Genomic DNA, 14711 nt, shown 5'->3' on the forward strand with positions numbered 1-14711 from the left:
GTTGTGTGTGCAGATCGTGGATTGTTATCCCTCCTCAGGAGATCCTGCCGTTAGTCGCAGAATCGGCTGCGTCGCTGATGCAGGTTTCATCAGATGTAGCCACGTTAATATGGAACAACACAAGCATAACATTCAGAAATGAGCAAACTATGTATGGCAAAATGGTTACTTTAACAGTTTTTTAACGTTTTTCAAATTGATTGCAACAAATGTGGTCACGAATTTACCCGTGACTCCATCTGGAAAATTATTCGCGATATCGTAATTTTGACCCTCTGGTTTTACCGTTGGACACACCTCCGTATGAGACGGGACCGGATGAGACGGGACGGACGAGATGGGATGCTCCAGGCTGCAGCCATACCCGTCTCGAATGGTTGGGGGTGAGAGAAAGAGAGATAGAGAGAGAATTATAGCCGAGGGTGTGAAACAGGAACATGGAGGCAGCAGGTGACTCCAACCATAACTCCAGAGCCAGAAACACCTGCAGGAAGAGAAAGGAGGAGAGAGGAGAGGGGCGAGAGAGAACAAGACTCTGGGAAAGGGAAGAAGTTGAGTTAGTAACATGCATTAATGGGATGAGGTTGTATACAGATGAAGAGAAGTAGGGGGAGAGAAGTGCTCAGTGCATCATGGGAAGTCCCCCAGCAGTCTAGGCCTAAAGCGGCGTAACTAAGGGATGGTCCAGGACTCTCCTGAGCCAGGCCTAACGATAAGCTTTATCAAAAAGGAAAGTCTTAAGCCTACTCTTAAATATGGAGACGGTGTCTACCTCCTGAACCAAAACTGGAACCTGGTTCCACAGGAGAGGAGCCTGATAGCTGAACGCTCTGGTCCCTGGACCCAGACTGCAACCTGGTTCCACAGGAGAGGAGCCTGATAACTGAACGCTCTGGCCCCCGTTCTACTTTTAGAGACTCTAGGAACCACCAGTAACCCTGCATTCTGGGAGCGTAGTGCTCTTGTAGGGTTGTAAGGTACTATGAGCTCTTTAAGATAAGATGGAGCCTGACCGTGAAGAACTTTGTAGGTCAGGAGAAGGATTTTAAATTCTATTCTAGATTTAACAGGAAGCCAATGCAGTGAAGCTGAAACAGGAGAGATGTGGTCTCTTTTCCTGGTTCCTGTCAGAACACGTGTTGCAGCATTCTGGATCAGCTGTAGAGTCTTTATGGACTTTGGATAGCAGCCTGATAATAAATGAAATTAATCAACACTGTCTCGTAAAATACACTGAAGTTTAACAGTGTGTCTCTCCCTCTGGTGGACGTTGTGGAGTATTGTGTTGTCTTTGCTCCAAAGGTTTTTGTACAGAGTTTTGGTGTTTCCTGTCACTGTGGGCTGCAGAGCACAGTAGTACACAGCAGAGTCAGACAGCTGAAGCTTCTGGATCTCCAGAGGAAAGGACTTATCCTTTACTGTAGCATCAACTCTCTCTTTCTCTTTAGAATTATCAGTTTTTACAGAGAAACGTTTCAGCAGCATCTTTGGGTAATCATTTTCTTCTTGTTTGTACCAGAACAAAGTGGCACCTGTATAAGTTGTCTCAAATGTACAGCCAAGAGTAAGTGTCTCTCCTTCAGTAGTAATGACGTCTCCTGGTTGCTGGATCACTCTGTCTTCTCCTTTACACTCTGGGGAAGAAGAGAACATGCAGATGAAGAGATGAATCAATACAGATGATTGATTAAAGGAGAACAGCAGCTATGAAGAGCAAGTAATCTGGATTATACCCTTACTCCTGTTACATTTCAGGGAAAACCATATAACGTGTTATTTATCATGTACGAGATACCAACAGAAATGATCTGTTTTTGCTTTTTTCTGCATTAAAACACTCTTTGTATCTTACCAAAGAAAAGAGCAGCAAGAATAATCCCCAGCCAATGTTCCATCTCTACAACAAGGTTTAAATCAACAGGAGAAACTAGCTGATGTTCAACATCCAGTCTGAGAATTGTTCTCTTCACAGCTCCACTTCTTATTGACTGAATGGTTGAACACAGTGCACAAGTAGTGCACCTCCTACTTGATAATGTCGCCCTCTAGTGGAGCTACAAGGTTCACTACAACAGGGTAGAAAAAAGGCTTCCAGCAGCTTGGCAGTGTGTCAGCTTGTGTTTTTGTACAGAGACTGTGGGTTTGCTGTCACTGTGGGCCTCACAGCACAGTAGTACACAGCAGAGTCTGGCCCTGCAGCAGAGGAGATCTGGAGATCCACACCATGCTTTTCTCCGGACAGTTTAGTAGAGAACCTTGTTTCCAATGTCAGAGATTCTGCTTTTTTTGTAATGTTCAACCCTGAGATGAAGATGAGGAACTCTGGTGGTTTTCCTGGATATTGTCGATACCAGAAGAAATAATCACCACCAGCAGCTTGTCTGGAGTATCTGTAGGACAGAGTAACAGAGCTGTCTTCTAAACTGTTCTCTTCTTTCTCTACTGGAGTGAGTTCTTCACAGTTGACTCCTAAAGGAAGAGATAACTCTGTTATTAGATGTAACAGTTGGACAAATTTCATTTTCCCAAAGGTTTCAAGAACTGATTCAGTTATGAAACATTGCAATCAAACCTAGAAAATGCAGAATATAACTTGCCTGTTATGATTGAAATGAAAAGTAGAAAAATCACAAAATGATCCAATGAGGGCATGCTGCATAAAGTAGTCTGGTGTGTGTATTGATCTCTGTTGAATCTAGAAGTTCCTCTCTCTTCTATAGTTCAGTAACAGCTCAGCTCCTCCCTGAGTCTCTCCGTCTCCTCGTAGCTCTGTAGTTTCTCTTCTCTCAGTTACACTTCTAAGGTAAAGTGATTCTAGACTACATCATATTGAAGTGTAACAGAGTGTGTCTCCCTCTGGTGGACGTTGTGGAGTATTGTGTTGTCTTTGCTCCAAAGGTTTTTGTACAGAGTTTTGGTGTTTCCTGTCACTGTGGGCTGCAGAGCACAGTAGTACACAGCAGAGTCAGACAGCTGAAGCTTCTGGATCTCCAGAGGAAAGGACTTATCCTTTATTGTAGCATCAACTCTCTCTTTCTCTTTAGAACTATCAGTTTTTACAGAGAAACGTTGCAGCAGCATCTTTGGGTAATAATTTTCTTCTTGTTTGTACCAGAACAACGTGGGATTTGGATAAGTTGTCTCAAATGTACAGCCAAGAGTAAGTGTCTCTCCTTCAGTAGTAATGACATCTCCTGGTGGCTGGACCACTCTGTCTTCTCCTTTACACTCTGGGGAAGAAGAGAACATGCGGAGGAAGAGATGAATCAATAAAGATGATTGATTAAAGGAGAACAATCAGTATGTTTAAATTGTCTCATTGCCAGATATTCAGACCCAGATTCTCAGTGACTGCTGTCTGATGTCAGATTATACCAAATAGTTATTAATAAGTAAATAGAAGCCAACTAAAATCATGAGTTGTACATTTGTGTCAATTACTTATGAAAAGAACCATGTTGTTCTTTGTATCTTACCAAAGAAAAGAGCAGCAAGAATAATCCCCAGCCAATGTTCCATCTCTACAACAAGGTTTAAATCAACAGGAGAAACTAGCTGATGTTCAACATCCAGTCTGAGAATTGTTCTCTTCACAGCTCCACTTCTTATTGACTGAATGGTTGAACACAGTGCACAAGTAGTGCACCTCCTACTTGATAATGTCGCCCTCTAGTGGAGCTACAAGGTTCACTACAACAGGGTAGAAAAAAGGCTTCCAGCAGCTTGGCAGTGTGTCAGCTTGTGTTTTTGTACAGAGACTGTGGGTTTGCTGTCACTGTGGGCCTCACAGCACAGTAGTACACAGCAGAGTCTGGCCCTGCAGCAGAGGAGATCTGGAGATCCACACCATGCTTTTCTTCAGACAGTTTAGTAGAGAACCTTGTGTCTGATTGTAGAGACTCTCCTGGTCTCGTATAAAGCCCTGAAAGGTACAGGAGGAACTCTGGTGGTTTTCCTGGATATTGTTGATACCAGAAGAATCGATCAGCACCAGCTGATTGTCTGGAGTATCTGTAGGACAGAGTAACAGAGCTGTCTTCTAAACTGTTCTCTTCTTTTTCTACTGGAGTGAGTTCTTCACAGCTGACTCCTGAAGGAAGAGATAACAAGTTGAACAAATTTCATTTTTATAAATGTTTCGAGAAAAGATTCAGTTATAAAACATTGCAATCAAACCTAGAAAATGCAGAATATAACTTGCCTGTTATAATTGAAATGAAAAGTAGAAAAAGCACAAAATGATCCAATGACGGCATGCTGCATAAAGTAGTCTGGTGTGTGTATTGATCTCTGTTGAATCTAGAAGTTCCTCTCTCTTCTATAGTTCAGTAACAGCTCAGCTCCTCCCTGAGTCTCTCCGTCTCCTCGTAGCTCTGTAGTTTCTCTTCTCTCATTTACACTTCTTAGGTAAAGTGATTCTAGACTACGTCAAATTGAAGGTTAACAGAGTGTGTCTCCCTCTGGTGGACGTTGTGGAGTATTGTGTTGTCTTTGCTCCAAAGGTTTTTGTACAGAGTTTTGGGCTGAATCCCATTTCTTCCCCTTACCCCTTCCCCTAGCTTTTGCGCGTTCACGCGGCATCTAGTGCCGGTCCAATCCCTATTACGAGCTAGGGGAAGGGGATAGACGAAGGGCTGTATACCCCTACGAACCTAGTGTGGACTCGACCTCACTTGAAAACACACAGGCATCAATGGCTGCTGCATCGACCAGAGAGACTCATGAATGTAAGTACTTTCGGCTTAAATAATTGATTAAAAAGTTACGACAGTCTTGTTTTGTGGTCTATGCAGTCCTGTACATGTATACTTGCAACCATGTTCCTAACTGAAACTTTTTAAAAATCGCTAGCTTGCAATGCTAACGCTAATTGCTAACGCTAATCGCTAACGCTAACGTTGAACAGTCCCACATATTTCTGCCTTGAATGGACTGTATAGATCGCATAGATTGTATAGCTAGATATATATTAATATTAACGGTCTATGATACATCGCTACGTGCTTAACATATACTGCCCTGTCTCACACAGGAGGACACAGGAGGACACAGGAGGAGACAGGAGGAGACAGGAGGACACAGCAGCTGATCCAGGTTGGGGCTGCAAACGAGCAGACGTTTCCTAATTCATATGTTCATGTTGTACCCATTCATTATTGCATTGGTAGCCTACTGTATTATTGTAATAATCTGTAATTAATTCCTGTTCATTGTTCATGCACTTGTTATATTGTTGTTGGTTTTGATATGGGACACTGATGATATGTGAGGGGGGGGGGTTACTGGCCAAAAGGCTCCAGACTGGTCTGGAATATCAGAGCAGCTGTACTTACAACAGTGTAGTGTGTGTGTAGTTTGTTTGTGGTCTTGTGTGTATTTTTTTAGTTTTACACATATGAGTGCCTTTTATTGTGTGCGACATGTTAGTTTTGGTTCTAATAGTTGACAATGGTTCTGTAACATTATTTTATGTAACGTTTTTGCCTGTTATGTTCAATTTATCACCAATAAAGACAGATTTTTGTCAACAAAATGTTTTTGTGAACATCAATGACATTCAAAACGGTGATAACTGAAACAGATATACACACACCATGTATACATGGTGTATATGTATGTACATGTACACATGATGCATGTGTATACACATTTGTATTGCAAACAGACCTAAGTACTACACAGATAAGTACTCTGCACTACCAAAGTGAACCTAAAATAACTACAAAATATATAACACACACTGTTGTCCAAACCCACACAATCAACAGACCTAGACGGCATCTTGGAGGTTTGTGATCAATACTGTATGGTGATGTCACCAAGTGGTGTCCCAATTCATAGGGGTATGTTTTCACCCCTTACCCCTACCCCTTGGTTTCAAGGGCCAAGGGGTAGGGGTAAGGGGAAGGAATGGGATTCAGCCTTGGTGTTTCCTGTCACTGTGGGCTGCAGAGCACAGTAGTACACAGCAGAGTCTGACAGCTGAAGCTTCTGGATCTCCAGGGGAACTGATCTTATCTTGGAATTGAGTGTAGATGAAAATCTGTCCCTGAACTCGTGCTCTGTTTTCCCCTCTCCGATCTTAAAGCGGCTGAGAATAAATTTGGGTCTGTTGTTTCCATCCTGCTTGTACCAGAAGAGATAATCATTAGATGAACTGCTGCTATATTGACAGCCAAGTGTTACTGCCTCTCCTTCAGTAGCAGTCACATCTCCTGTTGGTTGCAGCACGTTGTCTTGTTGTGCTCTGCATTCTGTAAAACAGCAACAAACAGAATCAGTGTGCTGTTAAAGAATCCTATCAATGTTGGATTGATATCAAAGAAACAGAGTTGTGTTCATACCAAGGCTCATAGCAGCCAGCAGCACTGAGATGAACAGAGGCGTCATATCTGCAGTGTGGAGTAACTCTGAGCTACAGCAAGTAGAAAGAAGGCTGGGATCTCTCTGTTTAGTCTTCATCAACACTAAGTTGGTGGATTAGAAGGAGGAACCTGATCACAGTGACAGGGCTCATTCACAGCCCTGGGTTATTCCCCCTGCTGACAACTTTACACTACACACACATGTTGGTCCTCTCTCCTTTCTCAGTGTAACTGTCTTTTATGAAGTGATCTTTAAAATGTAACGATGTGTGCACGTCTAGATGTGTTTGTTAAAAAGCGAGCAGCAGCATTTTGAACAAGTTGAAGACGTGAGATGGAGGTCTGATTCACATTAACATAGAGACATATACACACACACACACACACACACACACACACACACACACACACACACCAACATAGAGAGCGTTACAGTACTCCAACCTTGAACTAGTAAAAGCATGAATGGCCTTTTCTAGGTCGTGCCTGCTCAGAAAGGGCTTAACTTAGCTGCAGGCAAAGTTGGAAAATGCTTTTCAACAACGTTACTAATCTGCTTATCAAATTTCATGCTGCAATCAAAAGTAATCCCCAAGTTTTTGACAGCTGATCTAGTGCAAGCTGCCAGAGCTCTCAAACTCAAAGCTGGACCATTCTTCATGCCTGGAGTACTGAAAATAATACTCCGTTTTACTTAATATCAGCGATACAACTAAGCAGAGAGTCTAGTGCGACATTGTCATTTGATTTCATAGGCAAATAGATTTGCAAATCACTGCATAGCAATGAAAAGACAGGTTGTGCTTTCCTTTAATCGCCCCTAAAGGCAGCATGTACAAAGAAAACAGAATAGGGACAAGAATGGATCCCTGTGGTACCCCACAATAGAGGAGCAACTAATGAGAATAGGTCCCTAATCATAAAAGAAAAGCTCCTTTTTGACAGTTAGGAGCTGAACCAGAGGAGCATGGATTTATGACAGAGTTAGTAGCATTAAATAAAAATCTAGGTTCATGTTAACTGCTAGCTATGACAGAAGAGAGATGCTGTCTCTTCGCCACCTTCACAGCATTCTGGTATGTGGCTAGAGTGTCCCTTAATACACCCAGGGACACGGTACACTGTCTTTCTTCCATCCTCGTTCAGCTTGTCTGCAGTGTTGCCTCAGGGCCCTTGTGGTGTCATTTAGCCAGGGTCCTCCTTAGGTTAACAGCTTTAATACGATAAGGGCAATAGAGTCTAGGATTTCAGTGCATGTGGAATGGAACTCAGAGAGAATGTTATCTGGGGAAGAGGGAGAGACCAGACCATTCTTTTACATAAACTGTGAGCCCACAAACGCAGAGGCAAAACTCTCCAGCTGAAGAGGATGATGCAGCGGTCCTAGAAGCTGAGGAGCAGAATGTAACATACCTGCTATAATTAAAATAAATTGTGATTCTAGACTACATCATATTGAAGTGTAACAGTGTGTGTCTCCCTCTGGTGGACGTTGTGGAGTATTGTGTTGTCTTTGCTCCAAAGGTTTTTGTACAGAGTTTTGGTGTTTCCTGTCACTGTGGGCGTCAGAGCACAGTAGTACACAGCAGAGTCAGACAGCTTAGCTGAGGAGATGATCATATGGATTATTTTGTCCTTCACTTCAATCTTCAGTCCTGGGATTGGACTTGTCAATATTCTTCCTGATCCTACATGAGAGATGAGGAACTCTGGTGGTTTTCCTGGATATTGTCGGTACCAGAAGTAATAATCATTAGATGAAATTTTGGAGTTTCTGTAGGACAGAGTAACAGAGCTGTCTTCTAAACTGTTCTCTTCTTTCTCTACAGGAGTGAGTTCTTCACAGCTGACTCCTAAAGGAAGAGATAACTCTGTTATTTCCTATAGAAACAGACTCAATTAATGATTCACATTCAGATGTTATTAGAATAAAATTTCTTAATGCAGCATAATCTAACATACCTGTGAGGATGGAGAGAAACATCAGAGAAAACCCCCAATGCTGCAGTGGCAGCATGTTGAATAAAGGTAATGTTGATGGTGTGTGTATTGATCTCTGTTGAATCTAGAAGTTCCTCTCTCTTCTATATAGTTCATTAACAGCTCAGCTCCTCCCTGAGTCTCTCCGTCTCCTCGTAGCTCTGTAGTTTCTCTTTCTCTCAGTTACACTTCTAAGGTAAAGTGATTCTAGACTACATCATATTGAAGTGTAACAGAGTGTGTCTCCCTCTGGTGGACGTTGTGGAGTATTGTGTTGTCTTTGCTCCAAAGGTTTTTGTACAGAGTTTTGGTGTTTCCTGTATCTCTTCCTGTACCAGAAGAGATAATTACTAGTTGAACTGCTGCTATATTGACAGCCAAGTGTTACTGCCTCTCCTTCAGTAGCAGTCACATCTCCTGTTGGTTGCAGCACGTTGTCTTGTTGTGCTCTGCATTCTGTAAAACAGCAACAAACAGAATCAGTGTGCTGTTAAAGAATCCTATCAATGTTGGATTGATATCAAAGAAACAGAGTTGTGTTCATACCAAGGCTCATAGCAGCCAGCAGCACTGAGATGAACAGAGGCGTCATATCTGCAGTGTGGAGTAACTCTGAGCTACAGCAAGTAGAAAGAAGGCTGGGATCTCTCTGTTTAGTCTTCATCAACACTAAGTTGGTGGATTAGAAGGAGGAACCTGATCACAGTGACAGGGCTCATTCACAGCCCTGGGTTATTCCTCCTGCTGACAACTTTACACTACACACATGTTGGTCCTCTCTCCTTTCTCAGTGTAACATGTCTTGTAAGTAGTCACCATTGAAAACATTCTGGTGAGTTGTTTCCAATTTGTTCCTCAACATATAGGTGAGGTAACTGTCAAAACTCTGCTACCAAATTGTTATCTAAGAATTCTTTAATGGCTAATATACAACGCCATGAATGAGATCCAGAGGGGGAGACACTGTGTCATGTACTGAACCGGTGATACTAGTCTTTAAATTGAGGTGAATGTATAGATTTGCGCTGCTAGATTGAATATGTGTGTGAAGCATCTATGTTTGGCCAATATATACACCTAATTATACACTTTAAATTATTTAAAGACTTCACTACATATATTTTGTAAAGGCCAATAGAGTAGTTAAACACTATTTTGATTATAGCTACGCTATAAGTTTTTTTTTGATTTCCTTTGTGTTCCTTCTGTCGCTGTTTGTTTCAGTGCCGCGAAGTGCATAAATGGAGGTGACTGGGTTGCAGGCGACTTCAGCTTCTACTGAGAGGAAGGAGGCAAAAGCAGTAAAACTTGGAAACTCACCGCCCTCCATTAAAGTTTTTGTTACCTGCCTGTTCCATCTTGCGTTTATCCAGTCTGGTAGTTTGTGCAGCAGTTTCTGGTTTTCTTCGCTGTCATTGAGTATTTGTAGACCCTTTACATGAGGCATTGCAAGCATGCATGCATTTTTGAAATCTGCAAATGCCCTTAGTCCATCAGCATCTCTAGACTGCACTTTAGGCCAGGTTGATAGCCTTTCTCTAAATGCCTTCTGAATCACGAATGGCTGGCCGTACCTTTGATTTAGTTTGTCCCAAGCGTCCTTGTAAGCCTCTTCATCGTTTCTAAAGAAAGTCCCTTCAAGGCATTTTCGAGCTGGACCCGTTACATATCTTTTCAAATAGTACAACTTGTCTGCCGCTGAGATGCCCCTTTGATCAATCAGTGATATGAACGAGCACAAGACTCTGGGAAAGGGAAGAAGTCCAGTTAGTAACATGTATTAATGGGATGAGGTTGCATACAGATGGAGAGAAGTAGGAGGAGAGAGGTGCTCAGTGCATCATGAGAAGTCCCCCAGCAGTCTAGGCCTAAAGCGGCGTAACTAAGTGATGGTCCAGGACTCTCCTGAGCCAGCCCTGACTATAAGCTTTATCAAATAGGAAAGTCTTAAGCCTACTCTTAAATGTGGAGACGGTGTCTGCCTCCTGAACCAAAACTGGAACCTGGTTCCACAGGAGAGGAGCCTGATAGCTGAACGCTCTGGTCCCTGGACCCGGACTGGAACCTGGTTCCACAGGTGAGGAGCCTGATAGCTGAACGCTCTGGTCCCTGGACCCAGACTGGAACCTGGTTCCACAGGAGAGGAGCCTGATAGCTGAACGCTCTGGTCCCTGGACCCAGACTGGAACCTGGTTCCACAGGAGAGGAGCCTGATAGCTGAACGCTCTGGTCCCCGTTCTACTTTTAGAGACCCTAGGAACCACAAGTAACCCTGCATTCTGGGAGCGTAGTGCTCTTGTGGGGTAGTAAGGTACTATGAGCTCTTTAAGATAAGATGGTGCCTGACCATGAAGAGCTTTGTAGGTGAGAAGAAGGATTTTAAATTCTATTCTAGATTGTACAGGAAGCCAATGCAGAGAAGCTAAAACAGGAGAGATGTGGTCTCTTTTCCTGGTTCCTGTCAGAACACGTGCTGCAGCATTCTGGATCAGCTGTAGAGTCTTCATGGACTTTTTATAGCAGCCGGATAATGAATTAAATGAAACCAGACTGTCTTGTAAATAACTCTGGAGGTTAACAGAGTGTGTCTCCCTCTGGTGGACGTTGTGGAGTATTGTGTTGTCTTTGCTCCAAAGGTTTTTGTACAGAGTTTTGGTGTTTCCTGTCACTGTGGGCTGCAGAGCACAGTAGTACACAGCAGAGTCAGACAGCTTAGCTGAGGAGATGATCATATGGATTATTTTGTCCTTCACTTCAATCTTCAGTCCAGGGATTACTTTGTTTCCTACTTGTCCTGAAGCAGAGTGTGAGATGAGGAGCTCTGGTGGTTTTCCTGGATATTGTCGGTACCAGAAGAAATAATCACCAGATGTCATTTCAGAGTATCTGTAGGACAGAGTAACAGAGCTGTCTTCTAAACTGTTCTCTTCTTTCTTTGATGGAGTAAGTTCACAGCTGACTCCTGAAGGAAGAGATAACTCTGTTAGTTCTTATTGTATAATCATTAATCAGTACTCCATTAATAATCCACATTAAGATGTTATAGGGATTACATTTTTCACGCTGCATGATCTAACATACCTGTGAGGATGGAGAGAAACATCAGAGAAAACCCCCAATGCTGCAGTGGCAGCATGTTGAATAAAGGTAATGTTGATGGTGTGTGTATTGATCTCTGTTGAATCTAGAAGTTCCTCTCTCTTCTATAGTTCAGTAACAGCTCAGCTCCTCCCTGAGTCTCTCCGTCTCCTCGTAGCTCTGTAGTTCTCTTTCTCTCAGTTACACTTCTAAGGTAAAGTGATTCTAGACTACATCATATTGAAGTGTAACAGAGTGTGTCTCCCTCTGGTGGACGTTGTGGAGTATTGTGTTGTCTTTGCTCCAAAGGTTTTTGTACAGAGTTTTGGTGTTTCCTGTCACTGTGGGCCTCAGAGCACAGTAGTACACAGCAGAGTCAGACAGCTGAAGCTTCTGGATCTCCAGAGGAACTGATGTCTTGTTGATTTTAGCATGGAATCTATCCATTCTGAACTCTGGAGCATTAGATTTTGTTCCAATGGTATCACGTCTCAAAATAAATTTAGGGAAGTCATTGACTTCTTGTTTGTACCAGAACAAATATGCATTGGAGCTAAAACTGTTCTCAAATGTACAGCCAAGAGTAAGTGTCTCTCCTTCAGTAGTAATGACATCTCCTGGTGGCTGGATCACTCTGTCTTCTCCTTTACACTCTGGGGAAGAAGAGAACATGCAGAGGAAGAGATGAATCAATAAAGATGATTGATTAAAGGAGAACAATCAGTATATTTCAATAGTTACCTAGCCAGAGAGTCAGAATCAGGATGTTAGTCAGCCAGTGTTTCATGTCTGCAGTGAGAGGGGGGGGGGAGAGGAAGAGCATTGATACTCTGATGGATCTGGGCCTTCTCATCATTGCTCCTTCCTCTTCATCATCTGTTGAGGAACTCTCAACATTTTGTGATTGTCCTGAACAGAGTGTGTGTCTCCCTCTGGTGGACGTTGTGGAGTATTGTGTTGTCTTTGCTCCAAAGGTTTTTGTACAGAGTTTTGGTGTTTCCTGTCACTGTGGGCTGCAGAGCACAGTAGTACACAGCAGAGTCAGACAGCTCAGCTGAGGAGATCTTCAGAGGAACTGACTTTAACTTGGAATTGTGTGTAGATGAAAATCTGTCCTTGAACTCGTCCGGTGTGTTCCCTTCATCCCCTTGAACGCGCATCAAAATGAATTTGCGGCTGTTGTTTCCATCCTGTTTGTACCAGAAGAGAATCATTAGATGAACTGCTGCTATATTGACAGCCAAGTGTTACTCTGCCTCTCCTTCAGTAGCAGTCACATCTCCTGTTGGTTGCAGCACGTTGTCTTGTTGTGCTCTGCATTCTGTAAAACAGCAACAAACAGAATCAGGTGCTGTTAAAGAATCCTATCAATGTTGGATTGATATCAAAGAAACAGAGTTGTGTTCATACCAAGGCTCATAGCAGCCAGCAGCACTGAGATGAACAGAGGCGTCATATCTGCAGGTGTGAGTAACTCTGAGCTACAGCAAGTAGAAAGAAGGCTGGGATCTCTCTGTTAGTCTTCATCAACACTAAGTTGGTGGATTAGAAGGAGGAACCTGATCACAGTGACAGGGCTCATTCACAGCCCTGGGTTATTCCCCCTGCTGACAACTTTACACCACACACATGTTGGTCCTCTCTCCTTTCCTAGTGTGACTTCTTCTGCACATTTTCATCATTAACCCTCTGAGACCGAGAGACTCACCCACGAGCCTAAACAGCACCTCTGATTCATAGTTTTAATCATTTAATAACCATAACAGCTAGCGACGCTCCAAAAGTTGCGTCTAAAACCTGACGGGTTAGCGGTTACGGAGGTCTTTTCCTGGTCCTTCTAGCCTCTACAGGTGATTTTCTATCCAGCCTGGAACTTCCAGCCTCTTTCGGGGTCGTTGAGCTTTAAATCCAAACCGTTAAATCCAAGATTTACCCACTTTATGTCCATAATTCATCGCGTTTTGGCTCATTTGTGCCGCTAGCTCGCTGCTCCTTGTCTGCTCTCGTGTGTTTAGGAAAAAAAAGGAAGCAGCCTGCCCATATATGGGAGACAACGTTATCCAAAGAGTATGGAAGCTGAAAGATGCCAACACTCCCAGTCAAACTGGCTAGTGTGCAATCAAAGATGCTATGGTGCACAAGATAGATATCTACCGTTTTATAGAGCATAATGGCCTCACTGGTTTGAGATTTGGCGTATATCTATATAATATAATATATATTTGGGCCTTTTTTGAAGAAATGTAAATAGTATGTGCTTTATATGAGTTATAATGTTTATTATGTTTATTTTTGCATATAGAACTGTTTTAGACACACAAATGCTTGTGTAGCATTGCTGTGGGTGTAATATCAATAAATATGACATTATTATGTTATTATTGGCATAAGTAAATGTCATGAGAGCAAAACGTCTTGACTTTCTTTGAAACAATGTATGTATTTTGTCAACTGTATAAGTTATAATGATTATTTCTTCACAGTGTGACTCCCAAGACATATGAGAAGTGTTTTAGAGAGTTAAATGGCTTATCTATTAGTTATCTGTCTGTGATATCAATACATATCTGGAAGAGTCATGTCCCGTTTTATTTATTTATTTGTCTTTAAGGTCCTACAACCAGAAGTGTAGGGGTAAAAAAAAGAGGTGGGTAAACTATAAATTCTGTGACCAGGTGGACCACGAAACGATCACCAATAAGGCAAGGCAAGGCAAGGCAGCTTTATTTGTATAGCACATTTCAGCAACAAGGCAATTCAAAGTGCTTTACACAAAATCAGTTAAACAGATAAAACACAAGTAAAAACAGTTAAAATCACAAGCATTAAAAACCGGTAAAACACATGGACAGTTAAAAACAAAGAGAAACTAAACACACAGAATAAAAGTTACAGTGCAGCATAAGAAATTTAAAGAAATGATTAGTCATTTAAAGAAAGGCAGCATCAAATAGAAAGGTCTTCAGCCTTGATTTAAAAGAACTGAGAGTAGCAGCGGATCTACAGGTTTCTGGGAGTTTATTCCAGATATGAGGAGCATAGAAACTGAAAGCTGCTTCACCCTGTTTAGTTCTGACTCTGGGGACAGAAAGCACCTGTCCCAGATGACCTGAGAGGTCTGGGTGGTTCATAGTGTAGTAGCAGATCAGCAATATATTTTGGACCTAAACCGTTAAGTGATTTATAACTAGCAAGAGTACTTTGAAATCAATTCTTTGAGACACAGGAAGCCAGTGTAAAGACTTCAGAACTGGAGTGATGTGATCCAGTCTCTTGGTCTTAGTGAGA

At 42.4% G+C, this 14711-nt stretch overlaps 2 gene segments (V, D, J or C); both read right to left on the bottom strand.

Moving 5' to 3' along the window:
* Window positions 1–1206: 1206 nt before the first annotated feature.
* Window positions 1207–1968, bottom strand: LOC116685665 (T cell receptor alpha variable 18-like). The segment is given in 2 exon segments: window positions 1207–1634; window positions 1853–1968. Coding segments are annotated over 2 exon segments (471 nt in total).
* On the bottom strand, window positions 1890–11512 carry LOC116685667 (T cell receptor alpha variable 3-like). The segment is given in 2 exon segments: window positions 1890–2469; window positions 11427–11512. Coding segments are annotated over 2 exon segments (414 nt in total).
* Between the last annotated feature and the right edge of the window lie 3199 nt (window positions 11513–14711).

Source organism: Etheostoma spectabile, unplaced genomic scaffold, assembly GCF_008692095.1.
Source record: "Etheostoma spectabile isolate EspeVRDwgs_2016 unplaced genomic scaffold, UIUC_Espe_1.0 scaffold00570148, whole genome shotgun sequence".
Taxonomy (NCBI): domain Eukaryota; kingdom Metazoa; phylum Chordata; class Actinopteri; order Perciformes; family Percidae; genus Etheostoma; species Etheostoma spectabile.